Source organism: Psammomys obesus, unplaced genomic scaffold (assembly GCF_907164565.1).
Source record: "Psammomys obesus unplaced genomic scaffold, mPsaObe1.curated_primary_1811, whole genome shotgun sequence".
Taxonomy (NCBI): domain Eukaryota; kingdom Metazoa; phylum Chordata; class Mammalia; order Rodentia; family Muridae; genus Psammomys; species Psammomys obesus.
The window spans coordinates 739,231-754,767 of NW_026587556.1; the positions used below are offsets into that span (position 1 = coordinate 739,231).

The following is a 15,537-nucleotide window of genomic DNA, read 5'->3' on the forward strand; positions in this document are numbered from 1 at the left end:
ATGAGAAATGTCTATACAGTCATTACAGTAGCAAGAGATACCAAGAAGTCTTGAAATGTTTTTACTGGGTTGTCTTTAGGAAGGTAACTCATTTCAAGGAACTACACAATCAACCCTTCATGAAATACTAAAATATACTCAATAAATACTGAAGCTAACCCTGTAGGAATCAAACAGAGCAGGAACACCTATCTCTCTGAACCCTCCTTTGAGTTACTGAAGCCCAGCTGGGCTATCTGCAGACACCTGGCTGGCAACAGTGACCTCGGCTCTTCAAACTGTATCTATGCACCCTTGCTCTAAACATAAACCTATGGAATATTTCACTCTGTTACTTAAATCTAAGTTCTTTTGATGCCAGTGCCATATAAAATAAAGCAACACAATATTTTCCTATGTGCAAAAATCAGATGAAACTGGAACAAATATCACTCTAGGGATTTATATCACCATAAAACATCTTCACTAGCTTCTACTGTCTTTAAAACATGTTGCAACAGCAAGGAAATTACACTGAGGTTCAGGGAACTCATTTTCCCACTTGCTCCCTTCATCACTTAGCTTAAACAGAACCTATGTTCAGTCCTTTCTGGCTCCATCTGCAAGGTCAGGGCTACTTATCTGCATAGCCATAGGCAGCAACGTTACCTGAGGAAAAGAGTTTGAGTCTGGAGCTTTTATTTCATTGGAATACACAGAAGACAACTAGTTCTTCTCCAGCCAGGTGGCTGGGGTATTTAAGTGCAATTAGAAGCGACAATCTAATAAGCCTAGAAAAAGGACAACTGAGACAGGAAACAGCTAAATGGATAAAGCTTCCCCCCACAACTACATATAACCTTCATATGTGACTTCCAGAAACCCTTCCCCTTGCCTCAGAAGTTTTCAGGGTTAAACATTTCACTTCAGTCTAGCACACGAAAACCAGCTGAGAAGCCTTTAGAAATAATGTCAGGGTCCATTTATGTGAAGCTCTAGAACAAGTAAACTCTCCTGTGACAGAGGATGCAAAGGGTCAAGAGCCAGCAGAAACATGGCCTGTGTGGTACTCAGAGATGCCACACAGAGACCTAGGTGTGCCCTTTTAATGGACATCTTTCCTTGAAGGAAAATTCCCAATGTCTATAAGCCACTCCTAAGGTTCTGATCAAACTGCTTAGAGGCAGAGACCTAGGCATTCATAATCTATATACTGTCCTTCGTGTTACCACTGCCCAAGGTCATTACACACAAACAAACAAAGGAAACCAAACCAGGCTGCAGAGATGGCTCAGCAGTTAACAGAGCTAGCTGTTCTTCCAAAGGTCCTGAGTTCACTTCCCAACAACCACATGGTGGCTCACAACCATCTATAATGGGACCCATTGCCCTCTTTTGGCATATAGATGTACATGCAAACAAAGCACTAATATATATGAAATACATAAATCTTTAAAAAAAAAAAAACAAACTAAAACTGTAGGCACATACTGAGGCGACAGCTGAAATTTCACCTTGTGCTGCCCTACTGAGCAAGTGTACAGTGGTGAGGCTTCTGAAGGTTACTTCACAGTCCACCTGAATCTGTCTTTTCAATCTTTGCCCAACTTTACTCTGCTACTCATAAAAGGAAGCGGCCTCTCTTACTGTGCGCATCAAGTACACTGTGAAGCTTGGTTACGATTTAAGCATGTGTGGGCTCATTTTAGCTCCTACCGCAGCAGACTCAGGGCCCTCCATCATATGGGGCTGACCCAAAGGAACTCCTGGGGCAGACCACATCAGTTTGTGGACTACATACTTTTACATGAAACCCAATTCCTCTTTTCCGCCAACAAATAAGAAATTCTCAGATACTGAAGCTACTCATGCATACACATTTCTACTGGTTTGCCTGGAGGAAGCGACCACAGAGCTGTATCTGAACCTGTGCAATGATGGAGTTTTCCTCCCCAAAGGGGGCACTACTCAACAGAGAAGGGTCTCTCCCAGGGAGGTATGGCAACAAAGTGTGTGCTGCAGGATGTTTTGATGCCAGAGGGGCTTGTGGGTGTCCTCCCCTTCACCGTTTCAGGTCTATTTCAGGCTTATTATTTCATGAAAGGACCCACAGACGCCGTCTGCGCCAGCACACACCTTTAAGCACAGCACTTTGGAGACAGTGGCAGGAAATCTTTGTGAGTTTGAAAAAATCCTGCTCTATACAGGAGTTCCTGAAGGACAGCCAGGACTGTATACAAAGACCTTGTCTCAAAAACCCAAAGGGAAAAAAAATCGACAGAGCAAGACTTCTGGGATACCTTTAGGAAACAAAGACAGGGCTGTTTCCCAGGCACTGATACCACGTTGCAATGTGTGACCATCGGGCCATCTGGGGATTTAAGGAGTTGGAGGGAAAGCTACTCCAGCCATGGAGGGATAGCTTTTAAAGTTAGCATGACTGTCAGAATCACTGAACAGACAGCTACGTGTGTGTACACACACACACAAACACAAACACACCCTCTAATTCTTTACTAGCTTTGAAGATTATGCTTGGTGTTTCCTGGCAGGCTTAGCCTCCAGTCAAAGTGAGTAAGATTCCATTGGCACAGCCTTCCCTGACTGTGTGTCACTCCTGCAAAATTACCCCACATAGCACTGACACACAGAAGTCACAGGATAACGTGAGGGAGCTAGTTCTCTCCTCTTGTGTTAAGTCCTGGGGATGACACTCAGGCCCCTAAGCTTGATAGCAAGCACCTTTCCTCACTGAGCCCACGTGCCAGCCCTCTTTTTCTGTTTTGTGCCAGGGCACTCCTAACCACTTGTTCTGTTTTTCAGAAGGAAGGCATGCAGACAGCAAGATCTCAGCCTGCATAGCTCTAAATCCCTCCCACCCCACACAGTGTATTTGTTCTATACCGTGAACACGAGGAAATTACATATTTTCTGTTCATCAATACTACAAACACTAAACACGTTTTGTTTAAGATCATACCCATCCACGACAGGATTAGTATAAGCATTATCTTCTCAGATTCTGAGTATTATAATAAATTTTAGGTGGGCTCACTGTTTTATTATTAAGAGCACTTGCCCTTGAATGATGGTCACAACCATCATGTAACTGTAATTCCAGTTTCAGGGGCTCCAATGCTCTCCTCTTGCCTCTGTGGGTATCAGACATGTATGTGGTATACAGACATACATGCTGGCAAAATACTCATAAATATTACATAAAAATAAATCTAAAAAAAAAAAACAATCCTATAGTAAAGTTCAGTTAAGAGTTAGCAAGCCTCCAAAAGGGAAGTCACTAGGATCTAATGCATTATTGCCCCAATTGTGCCACACAGAGCTCATCACTCGTGTCCCAGCCTGTTTACTGCAGCACTGCTACATTTACCAAGGAAATGCAATGTATAAACCACGCAACTTCTTGTCTTTCCAGGGTGGTTAGGTAGATTATATAACTATACCAGGATTTGACAGTTTCTGTCTTGGACTCAATCTGAACAGTTTCTCCCCTTTTCAGAGTTATTGTTGCTTTTATGTCTAGTTAAGACAATAGTGAGAAACAAAGCTACCATACGACAGTACACAGTTCAGGCAGCAAAGAGGATCTAGGGTGTCCTGATGAGACTTAACAAGCTACAGACAGATTGCAACAGTGGAGAACTCCCCCTTGCAGTGGACTAGGGGAAGGGCATGGGGGGAAGCGGGAGGGAGAGTGGGACTGGGAGAGTTGAGGGAGGGGCTTCAATCAGGATATATAATGAATAAATTATGAAGAAAAAAAATTAAAATTAAATTTTTTCTACTTCTCTTTTAATTTAATATATATAACGTAGGTGTCTTAAAAACAACAACAATGTGATCAATGGTCATTATTTTTGGTATTACCATTTAAAAATAACAGCTTCTACTTCTAATTCATTTAAAAGCCAAATCTCCATTCTATATTTGTTAATGGGGACCTTGAAGGCAAAGGTATTTAATTTTGGGATGAAAATATTAATAAATTGCCTACATTCATAAAAGTGAACTGGCCAAAAAATAGGAGTAGCCATTTCAAAGCAGATACTTAAGAAGAAATGTGCATCTAAACCACTTTCATTTATCACTTGGGCCCATTTCATTGTGAGCATTAGCTGCAAATCACTCTGCTTCAGGAATCAGCAAACACTAGACTACCATATTCGAAAGCACACAGTGGGTACAGATGCAACCCTAGCTCTACTTCCATGAGACAGCTCTCAAGTGCCTCTGCACGGCAGTCAGTGTGACCTACTCCCACCCTCTCTGAGCAGTCGTCACTGGACCCCGACTGCTCCTCCAAATAGATACTCTGGTTAGCAGCAAACAAGTTCTGGCCCTTTGACTGTCATCCACCTAGTGGGCACACTGCCACCCATGTGGGCCAGAAAAGGCACCAGGGTCTTGACACAGGACTTAAGAGTTAACTGTAAAAGGCCGGTGTCTGAAAAGGCCCTAGAGCTGGAGTTCAAAGCGTTTATAACCTGCCTCTTGTGAAATGCTGGGAGTTGAACCTGGGTCCTCAGAAAGAACAATATATGTTCTGAAATACTGAGCCATCTTTCCAGTCCATCCAAACATCCACTTCTAAAGATTTTTGTTTGTTTGCTGTGTCAAAACCTGTTCCTTCTGATCATGTTCTCTCATGTTACCTTTGGTAGCAGGGAGACTTTAAAAGCTATTCCCACAGGCCGGAGACCTTGGAAGGAGCTTTCTCAGATCTCAATGGACTGTTTAGGGTTAAGGCCAAGGGGTTAGGGAGTAACATGCTGCAAATTCAAGGGAGCTTTGTAGCTCAGACCCATCATCATCACCATCATCTCCAGCATTTATCTTTTTTTGTTGTTTTTTTATCTGTATTTCCCATGCTTCCATATTTTACTCCTGGGCTACATTAATTCATCATGCAATTCATACATAAAAATAAAATTTTCAGAGAAAAATGCCATGTAGATATTTGAGAAGAGATGAGTACTTTCTAGTTTTTTTGAAAGGCATACTGGAACAATCTCATCTTTCATACCATAAGCAGATCCTTTCCTTCAAAAGCAGTGTGTGATTTTGTGGTGTGTGTATACAGAGACCAATGTCTGGTGTGGGATGTGGTTAGTAGGACGATGTGTGTATGTGGGGGACACCTACTATTTGTGTGTATAATACAGCTGGTGTAGTGTGGTAGTGTCTGATATGCCTGGTATGTTGTGGTATGTGTAGTGTCTGGTATGCAGTATGTCTATAGTGTGTGTGGTACATGTACTATTTGAGTGGTGTGTCTGGTGTATTGTGTGTATTGATTTACTATATGGGACATAAAGTGATGCATAGTTTAGTCAAATGAGGTGGTGGACAGTCGAGTGGTATTTTCATATTCCTCAGGGACAAAATCTCCAAACAGTATTCCATCTTAGGCTTAGAAACAGAGAAGGGAGCAAGGAGCTCACAACAACCTTCCTGATATTTACTATGCAAGCATGTAACAACTCAGTGTCCTAACTGCTGCCAATGCACATTATAGTTCACAGAGTAAAAATGTGTTCATGCATTTAAACTGTGGTACTAACGTGAATCTACAACTCCTAGTCCAAAAGACAAAATGCACCTATAAAGGAGAACGAACATAATAAAGGGAGAAAGGAGAAGACAGGGCCCACTCCAAAACCCCATCTCTATCATTCACTGGGAAGCACCAATTGTCTGAAAAAAGGGTATTTTACTTGCTTTAGGATACTGCTCCCCTCATTCATCTTCTAATGCTTTGTAAGGGATTAGATAAAGAGAAATGTCACACTCTCAGATATTAAGGTCACTGTTCTCACAGACAGCGCTTGTTATAGAATCTGTACACTGTCATGGAACTCATGCTGTAGACCAGGCTAGCTTCGACCTCAGCTATCCACCTGCTTCTACCTACCCAAGTACTGGGATTAAAGGTGTGTACCACCACTGCCCAGCCTCCTTTACAATTCTTAAATAAGAGAAGTGTTTGATGGGAAAACAAAGGTCAGACCACTATGTTGTCTGAGTGACATGTCATATTGGAAGATGCTTCTGCAGGGTCAAGAATAGGAAGGGTTAAAAACAACCCTGTCTGCTCTGGTAGCCACAGTGGCCTGTGACTAGAGGCTGACATTAGACAGCAGAGACCACCCCCACCCCCGCAGATTGACAGGAAGCTCTGTGTCAAAAGGCACATGGGGCCACCCTAGCAGGTAGCTGTGGAGTTTTTAATGACAGACCACCTGGCCTGTATATTAACACAGTGCTCAAAAGTTCCTGCTCAACGTACTTAACTATCCTATAGACTTTCCAAACGTTAAGAGGAAAGAGTAGATTGGACAGTTGATTCTGATTAGAGCCATAGTTCCTCATTTTATTCTGATGATTCCAAGTTCTCCTAGTCCAAAAATAATGTTCACAGGTGTCATTCAAACAGTCCTGTGATTTTCCCCAAAAGGCTTGTAGCTTAATAGGAATGCAGTTCACAGACAGACACACAGATACACAGACAAAAAGACACACAGATACACAAACACACACAGGCCTACCATGAACTATGGCACCAAAGAGGCAAATGACTTTGTAATTTGGAAATGATATATGAAAATAAAGAGAAGTGAAAGATGAGACATCGGAGAAAAATCAAATGGCCAATGAAAAATCTGGAAAAATGTCGTCATGAACTGTGCTTTAAATGCACACACACTTTTAAGGGTGAGTTGTTTTAGCAAGTAATATAAATGTCCAAATCTGTTAGGCTTAACAACTGCAGTCAATGAACTCTTCCTACAGAAAATGACCAGAATGCACATACACACATAACACACACACACACACACACACACACACACACACACACACACAGGTGGTAAAAGCACCATGACTGTGTTGTGTTTTAAAACTACATGTTTATGTAAATAAAAACTTCAAAGGAGTTTTTAAAAGGATTTTTCTTTTCAGTTTTGCTTGGTAAATTTATTATCATTTCATGAAAATAAAACGTAAGCCAGCTTCAGAAAGAAATAGTGAAGAGAGTCTTTAGAAGCTGAGAGTGAACATGCTTTCAGACACAGCGATGAGGATGATCTTTGACAAGCTGCAATGCAGAATGATGGATGGGACATGAAAGCACATTTATAAGAACTGGTCAGGTGAGGGACTGCTGTACACCTATTGTAAGATGTACAGAGAAAATCTTGGACACATGTTGACTATATCCAAACACAGTTAACTCTCTCTCTCTCTCTCGTTCCCCCCACACACATACACACGAAATCTGAAGAATATCTAACTACACAAAAGGAATTCTGTGACTTTCACTTTTCTTATCTTTATGTTCCTTAAATATTTTACTATAAAGTTTTAAAAATTATTTTAAAATTGTTTCTAAATTAATTAAGTTCAGAGGAATAAGAGTGTGTAACTAGATGGTAGGGATATTTTTCTCAAAGTAAAACCTAATGAGACAGATATTCATGAGCTACTTTTTAAAAGCAACTGGCTGTGTCTGCAACATAACATCATTGTTTAGAAAGCAGGCACTCTAAAGGAGCATTCTTGGAGATGTAAGCTTCTTAAAGTTAAGTATGAAAACTGGTCAGATGACTCTGGCTGAGAAAGGAGCACTGCGTCTTCTACACTTCAAATCAAAGGCACGATGTGATGGGTCTGGCAGCACAGCTGAAGGCTGGGAGCAAGTCTATCCCTAGTAATGCTTCAAGCCTCTTAGGACCTAAGACACAACAAAGTCTTCAGGTCTCTTCCACTTACTGGAGACATGTTCGCTTTAAACTTACACATCTCTGTAGTAATGACTGGCTCTTGTACGCTGTTCTTATCTGACTAGAAATAAGGTTCTTCTCTACAAAATTTCTTGTTTGTCTATGTAATTATACAACATTCCTCAAACATTCGAGGGACAAAAAGACTGGAAAGTTGATTCTGATTAGAACTAAAGTTATAGAGTTTTAGTGAACTCTATATTTAGTCCAAGAATATTTCGATCTGGACACTCACACCTTTGTTAAATATTAAAGACAGCTTTCATTGAAATTTTGGTTTTGTTTTAAAAACTAAACCAAAAATTCCACCTGGTACACATTTAAATTTCCATTACATTTTATTTTTCCTTTCCATACTAGAAAATAATCATTAGCAATTATGATTTCCTTGAACATAAGTATTGAAACAACAGAACAGATCTAACTTAAAATTATGGTTTCTTTGGAGGCTTCAGAGCTGAAGGCAAAATTCCCCAAATTCAGCCGCAAGCACAGGCTTCCTAAGTCTTAATGGGGATAGTCACAAAAAAATGTAAATTGTGACATACAGTATTATTTGTGTAAGTACAATTATATCCTTGTATCACAAAAACATCCAAACTGAATAAGGAAAAACAAAAGAAAAAAAGACTAGGATGAAGTGGCCATGCATTTCTGTGTCAATTAACAATGAAATTAAAAACAAACAAACAACAAACAACCTAATCAGAACACAGTGAAGCAACTACGGACAAGAAATAGAAACAGAACTTCATACATACTATTTTCCTCAAAGTATGATCCCACTTCTACCTCTCATATAACGTCTCTTTTACTTACGCTCTTACTATGAAAGTAAAAACTGACCATTAAGTACAAAGACCTGACAGCATTGGTGGATGTCTCCTTTTCCCCGTGTTCTTACTACTTTAAAAAGTAAACTGTCACTGTTTTCTTTTCAGGGGAGACATGCTAGAGATTGATACAGGCTTTCACACATGCTAGGAAAGCTGGTCCGGGATCTCTTACTGAGCTATATATAAAAGTCCTCTTTAGATTTTGTTTGCTTGCTGGCTTGTTCAATTTTTTTATGGACAGGGACTCACTGATTTCTCTGGGTTGGCCCTGAACTGTAGGCCCAGCAGTCCTGAGTAGCTGGGTTAGAGCCCTGCACAACCAGGCTCAACTCTTCTTTCTGAGAGGTCAAGTTTTTACTTCCTAGAAGATAAGAGATACGTATTTTCTTTTAAGAGGCATGCTCCAAAACCATGAAAACAGAACATGAGTGACACCAGCCCCCTGCTCAGAATGGTAACTGAGGCCATGCCTGTACTAATTTCATATGGACATCACGTGCTTTTGATGATCTAGAAGAAATCTACAACCTCAGCCTTGATACTGCCAGATTTATTTGTTGATATCTTCTCACATTACCCAATAATCCACCATGAAACAGGGTTTTTAATGCTAACCTAATTGTCTTTTGTCTACTTTTAAAGCTAAGGGGGTTCAATTAATCAAGGCCTCAGCTACTAAAAATACCCTGCGTGAAGTGGGCTAAAGTAACCAAGGACTCTGGCACTATATAGGACTAACGCTGGTCTGGACATTTGCTAATTCATGCCCAGATGAAATCTTTAACTGAGATTAAAAAGAAGAAAATAGTAAAAATAAAAATTTTGAGAAATTAAGTACACATTCAAAATACTGAAGTATTATTTAAGGCATACTTAGAATCTGGACTTATAGTTAACTGGAACAATGTGATAGCTCCAGCTAAGTAGCTGCGTAACACACATTATAAAACAAATCATAAAGCAACCAAACAAGTTTGTACCATCGCCATTAGCACCCTGTGGAATACAGCATTTAGTGAGCGCACATTGCTCACATGCAGACACGCTGCAATCTCACAGCATGCATGCATATTCTTGTGAGAAAAATGAGTGAAAACTACTGTGCAAAATATATTTTTTTACCAACTGCACAATGCATTTTACTTTAATTAGAATTATTAATGTACAACTGTCCCATTCCTCCACCCTCCACATAAAATAGAAGCAAAAAATAAACTAAGTCAAGCAACTTCCACAGCTACAAGATGGGAGGCTGATCAAAACACTCCCAACACTGTGCCTTTTGCTGAGCTGTGTTCTCTTCAACTATGCCACGCATTACAAAATCATGACTGAACAGACTTTGATGTAGTGAGCAGTTCATATTTTGAAAGGCTAGCCTTTAAAGCAGTCACATAATCTAGAAATGGGTATAAAATATGTGAAAGAAGATAGTTTTGTATGATTAAAATTCTCTGAAGTGAGCACCCTGAAACACAAGGTGTCCTCTGTGATGCTCATTTATGAGTGTTGTGTTTATTTGTTACAGTCATTTCAGCAGATAACCCCCACCCTCCAGGATTTATCATTCACCTGCCAAGACCACCTGGGATATCTTGGTGACACTATTATTCATTAATTTCAACCCTCTGACCAGCACATGAAAGCTCATAGGTACTCACCCTGCAAACTGGGCACTGCCAGTGACTACTGCTGTCTCTAAGCCTGAACTCATCAGACAAACACTTGGAATGATACACACGAAAACACAGGTCACATATCAACACCTCTCCAGGCAAATGGCATTCAAAACAATACCAGTCATGAGTTTCTGTTTCCCAGTCCTACAAAAAATACAAAATAATTTCGTATGACATTTTGTCAGTATCTTCAATAACTAAGAACAAAATTGAAACTAATGTCCATCATAAGTTAGGCATTATCAACAATTTAAAACATTCAATGTGTTAAAACAAGAGAGAAAATACCTAAAAATTCACTTCTTTAAAATGTGGATCCTCTCCTATGTAATACCAATACTCAGAAATACCTTACGGTGATCTGATAGCAAACAGCTCCAAAGTGAATTATGTCCAGAGCCAATCCCAGGTCTAACATTATCTTTCATTTAAAACTAGAATCTAAGAGATAATGTTTTTTGTAAGCTGAGTGCTCCACATCAATCGGCAGCTTTATATCTCACAGACAAACCTGTTTTGCCCTGCTTTTTGCAGATTACAAATGAATGCTGACACACTGCAGCAACAGGGTGCACAGGCATGAGTGGCGGCGCTCACTGTGCTGGTCTACTTAACTGGAAAGAACAACTAACCAAAACGCCATGTCCTTACAGGTCACCAAATATTCAGGGTCTGTTGAATTTAGAAAAATAAATAGAAAACATGAAACTAAAGGTTTAGTCGCTATCTAAAAGAGAACAATTTCCACATAAAATGAAGAAAACAGGCAAAGAACACAAGTTGCTGCACAGGCCCCCCTCAACAGTCTGACCTGCAAGGCCTCTCAACAGCCAGGACAGGTTGAACACACACAGGAAGACTATGTTAGATTTGCTGTTAGCCTAGGATTCCTTCTTTATAAACGTTGCTCTTCACTTTTCCTAAAATAACACCTCAGAGTACAGGTTAACTCTTGACCTTCTTTGGTAAGTGTGGAAGCCAAATGAGCAAAGAGAAAACTTTAGTTAGCAACACCAAGGCTACTTCCGGTGGGGATCCTGACATTCCACATTTGGTTTCAGCTATCAGTTATTTTCATGTACATCCACACTCTTTCCAAGGTTGAATGCCTTCCTCATTTTTCTCAGATGCTAATATTATTGCAGCAAAGGGGGTTCAAGCTAGCACTCAATAAACATGAATAAATGCGACCACACTTGAATGCCACCATCCACTCCCTGAGAGCAGGGAGTCACTAATGTTCAAAATGTGTGTATTCTAACTCACATCCAGAGCCATGATTAGGGCAGAGTAGTCAATTCTGTAAATGTAAACCTTCTGGGTGGACGTTTCATTAAGAAACTGATAAACTTCACTGGTCAGACAATAAGGAAAAATAGGAGCAGTTTCAGTTCCTCACTGCAGCTCTCCATTCCCTTCAAACTTATCTGATGAAGTGATCCACTTGGACTGCAATCACAAAATTTCAAGTTTACATTAAAAAAAAACAAAACAAAAAAACTCATAAAAACTATCTACATAACCATAGTTGACTCAGAGACACCACAAAGACATGTATGTGGTGCTTAGCTAAATTAAACTAGCTGCTGATGTTCCCATTTCAGAAAAGCAGCTCATACATACACTACATATTAGCTATTTCATTTTCATTTGCAAAATTTCTAATATAAATAAGCTTCAGAATTCTACTCTACTTTTTAAGTAAAGAACTTATACTAAGTTTAAAAAAAAGCATTTTACTCTCACAGCTGTTTGGAAATATCCTAAAGAACACTAATGGCTATATTGACTTATTAATAAAAGAAAATGCCATTTTCATGATTTAATTTTTTATTTTAATTTATTTTTCACATGATATGTCAAATAGTAGTTACTACTGGGATGCTTAAAAGGAAAGGAAGAACACAGTCCCAGCTTTTCCACTTCACCACCTCCCTCTTTCTAACCCATGCTTTATGAAATGGACACTGAGATGGATCTCTCTCTCCTTGTTGGGATGCTTAACTTTATACTTAAAAAAAAAAATCGCAGGAATGCAACTATAATTTAAATGAAGCAAAGTACAGAAACTTTTCAAATTAACTTTTTTTTTTTTTTTTCTTAAATACACTAACTAACAGGACTGGAACTCACTGTGTAGACCAGGCTGGCCTGGCACTCAACAGAGTGCTGGGATTACAGGCATGTACCTCCATGCCTGGCTTGGGTATATTTTTAAAATGGATATTACTAACTTCATCATCATATGAGTTTAAGAAGACAGTGCTTATTATTTTAATCATGACAAAAGCTATCATAATATACAAAACATGCAAAAGTTAAGCACAAAAGTCACTGGATTCCAAATCTATTAAACTTCTTCTGAGGTATAAATGAGTCATGTGGCCCATAGGCCAAACTGCCTCCAGTTTCTTTAGTAAACAGAATCATTTAAATAGTGATGCCATTTAATATCATATGATATTAAAAGATATTACTTAATATCGTATCAGTCATATATGACAATAAGCTGAGTTTACATTTGCACTGATTGCCACCAGATGTCATCAGCTGCTCAGGGTACAGCCTGTCTAGCAGCATGTATAAAATGCCACTTCAGAACAAGAATGCCTTTAAAGTGCAAACCTGCTAACAAAGTTCCAAATTGGAAGCAGTATAAAGATAGCACAATCTTCGCAAACAAGTCTAGCAAGAGTTAACTGAGCTAACCCAAACAAGATAGAACTCTATCATACACACACACACAAAAAAAGAATAAAAGTAAAATAACATAGTGCAAAATCAGTTCACCTTGTCTGGGGCTGCTGTCCTGGAGAAAGGCTGCATACTGTAGGCCTTTCAAAATAAAAACAAGATAATCTTGGTCTCTACCACAATTTTGGTCATATCAGGTAATACAGGGCTAAAAGGATTTCACACATGGTTTATTACTTGAAGTACGATTTATACTATTTGGCAGACAATGTTAACAGAAAATTCTATTAATGAGCTGATCATTAATAAAAAGATAGCAGCATGCAAACTTAAGAGTTGTCACTAATTGTAGAGGATGGTTATGGATAGACACAGAGAGCTCTCTCTCTCTAGGAATTCATACACCATGAAACCTAAAGTTATATCAGAAAAAAACACCTTACCAGCAAATAAAGTCCCTGCCACCCATACCAGTACAATACCACAAATGCATGTCTGAAACTGGATTATACTGGACTTTTTAAAAAAATCATAATAATGAATGTGAAGGAAATACTGGTATTTACCAGTGAAGTAAATATTGTGAAGTAAATATTGGTAAACTCAATACCTCACCATTTATTTTCAATATTTAAAATCACTAAAAATATGTAACCATCAAATCCACAATATAAATAATTAGCTGAAGTTGTTAAACTAACCCTAGAGTAGAGAACTCACTTTACATTGTATCTGCACTAAAAGCACAGTATTAGACACATGCTTAGTACTGCAATCTATACAGGCTGTCCTCAGATCCTAGGAAAAAAGCTTCTCCATCTAGGAGCAGCCTATAATCTACTGTTTGTTTAACACTCTGGATCCAGACTGGTTCAAATCCTGGCCTTGACATTTCTGGCTATATAAACTTGGTCAGAATGCTTAGCTTCTCTGTGTGTCATTTTTTGTCCGTTAAATGAACAGAATGAGAGTTCCTACTTTCTTGTGTCTTGGTAGGAAGCAAACAAGTTCATACGTACACAGTGCACACAAGAGTGTCTGGCACAGCCTGAGCAGTCAGGAGATGGCAGCCAGTGTTATCTATGCATTGCACAAAACAGGAACTACACCACAAATGAATAATATGCTTCTAATCACATGAGTGCATTTCTTTCCAAGCACTTTTGAATTCATTATCATATCTGATTTTTACAACATTTCTCTGAGCAAGGTAGAACAGGAAATATAATTAGCTCCAATTCAGGGATAAAAAGGAAGCTCAGAAATATGTTTGGCCATGTACCAAAGGAGGTGTTTGAAGAACTGTTCAAAGAGGGTATTTCAAATTCTGGTCAAGGTTCTTCAATAATACAAAGGCAATTTTAAACATTTAACTCCCAATACACATTACACTACTCAGCATGTGTCTAATAGTGTGCTCGGGTGCAGATATACATTAAAGTGAGTGTTCTCTACCACTCTAGGGTTAGCCTAACTATGTTGACAAATGCTGTTAATCATTTACATGTGAGGATTTGATGGTTACATTTTTTGTGATTTTAAATATTGAAAATAGATTACAACACAATGAGACATAATTTAGAGGAGAAAGGACCAAAAAGCAGGAACTCATGCACACAGTCCACCAACACACTTTAAAAAGGATAGAACCACCCAGATATTATGTTGAGCAATCTCTGTCTCTTTGTCTCACCTCTCAGTAAATCATGGTTCAACATCCCAGAGAACTCTAGTATAACTAGTTTCTAGTTAACCAGTAATCACCAGCATTTATTTAATACTCAGTAAACAAGGATTGTTTACTTTTCTTTATAACTGAGGTTGGGAATGGATATTAAAGAATATATAATTAATTCCATACATATATGACATAAAGAGAATAAAACATTTCATACTTTAAAACACCAATAGCATCAAAAGAATGTAAAAATTTGTTTTTACAGTATTTAAAACAACAAACTAATGACAAATATAACTATAACAAAAAAGAGCAAAAATCTAAATTGTTTTTAAAAGCCAAATTCTTAAATTCACATGCTATGTGCATACAGTGTACTGGACTGCCCAATTCAGCTTGAAATCAGCAGCCTCTCAACATGTTTCCTCAAGAGTAAAGCCAGAGAAGACCCTCTTGCTATGGCTTTAGGCAGTAAGGTCTGCGAGGAGCAAGGCCATCAACCTAATCAATATCTTCCTAAAACAGGTGAACTTAGTTAAATCTCAAAATAAAAGTAAATCAATACTTCTTATAAGCTGGCCATTGCGTTGGAAATAATTGATGATGACATTTGCTCAAAGTGTCAGTCTTGCCCTTGCCCGACTCAGGTCTGGGTTTTCACAGCATTCATTATAAAGTAATATATTCATCTCTTTAAAAAAAAAACCCACAAAATACATCATTCTATTAATTATGCTTTTTAAAAAACAAGGTATCAAAACCCTAAAATAACTGAGAAACAAAAATGGAGATAAAAAATGTCAGATGCCTGCTTTTCATTTAGAAAAGCATGCTGAGGCCTGCAAGCACAGCCTGATAGTAGGAAGTATTCTATT

General features: G+C 38.7%; 1 protein-coding gene across 11 annotated transcripts in view; it reads right to left on the reverse strand.

Moving 5' to 3' along the window:
* Positions 1-15,537, reverse strand: part of Zmynd11 (zinc finger MYND-type containing 11) — a 98,887-nt gene that overhangs the window by 15,164 nt on the left and 68,186 nt on the right. For 7 of the 11 annotated variants that reach the window (XM_055603891.1, XM_055603887.1, XM_055603889.1 and 4 more), the window contains 2 exons: positions 13,081-13,125; positions 10,273-10,434 (listed from right to left, as the gene is read on the reverse strand). The exons of 2 other annotated variants lie outside the window; for them this stretch is intronic. In XM_055603891.1, the coding sequence (XP_055459866.1) occupies positions 10,273-10,434; positions 13,081-13,125 (207 nt within the window). The remainder of the gene's footprint in view (positions 1-10,272; positions 10,435-13,080; positions 13,126-15,537) is intronic. 2 more of the 11 variants (XM_055603895.1, XM_055603892.1) reach the window with 1 other exon arrangement.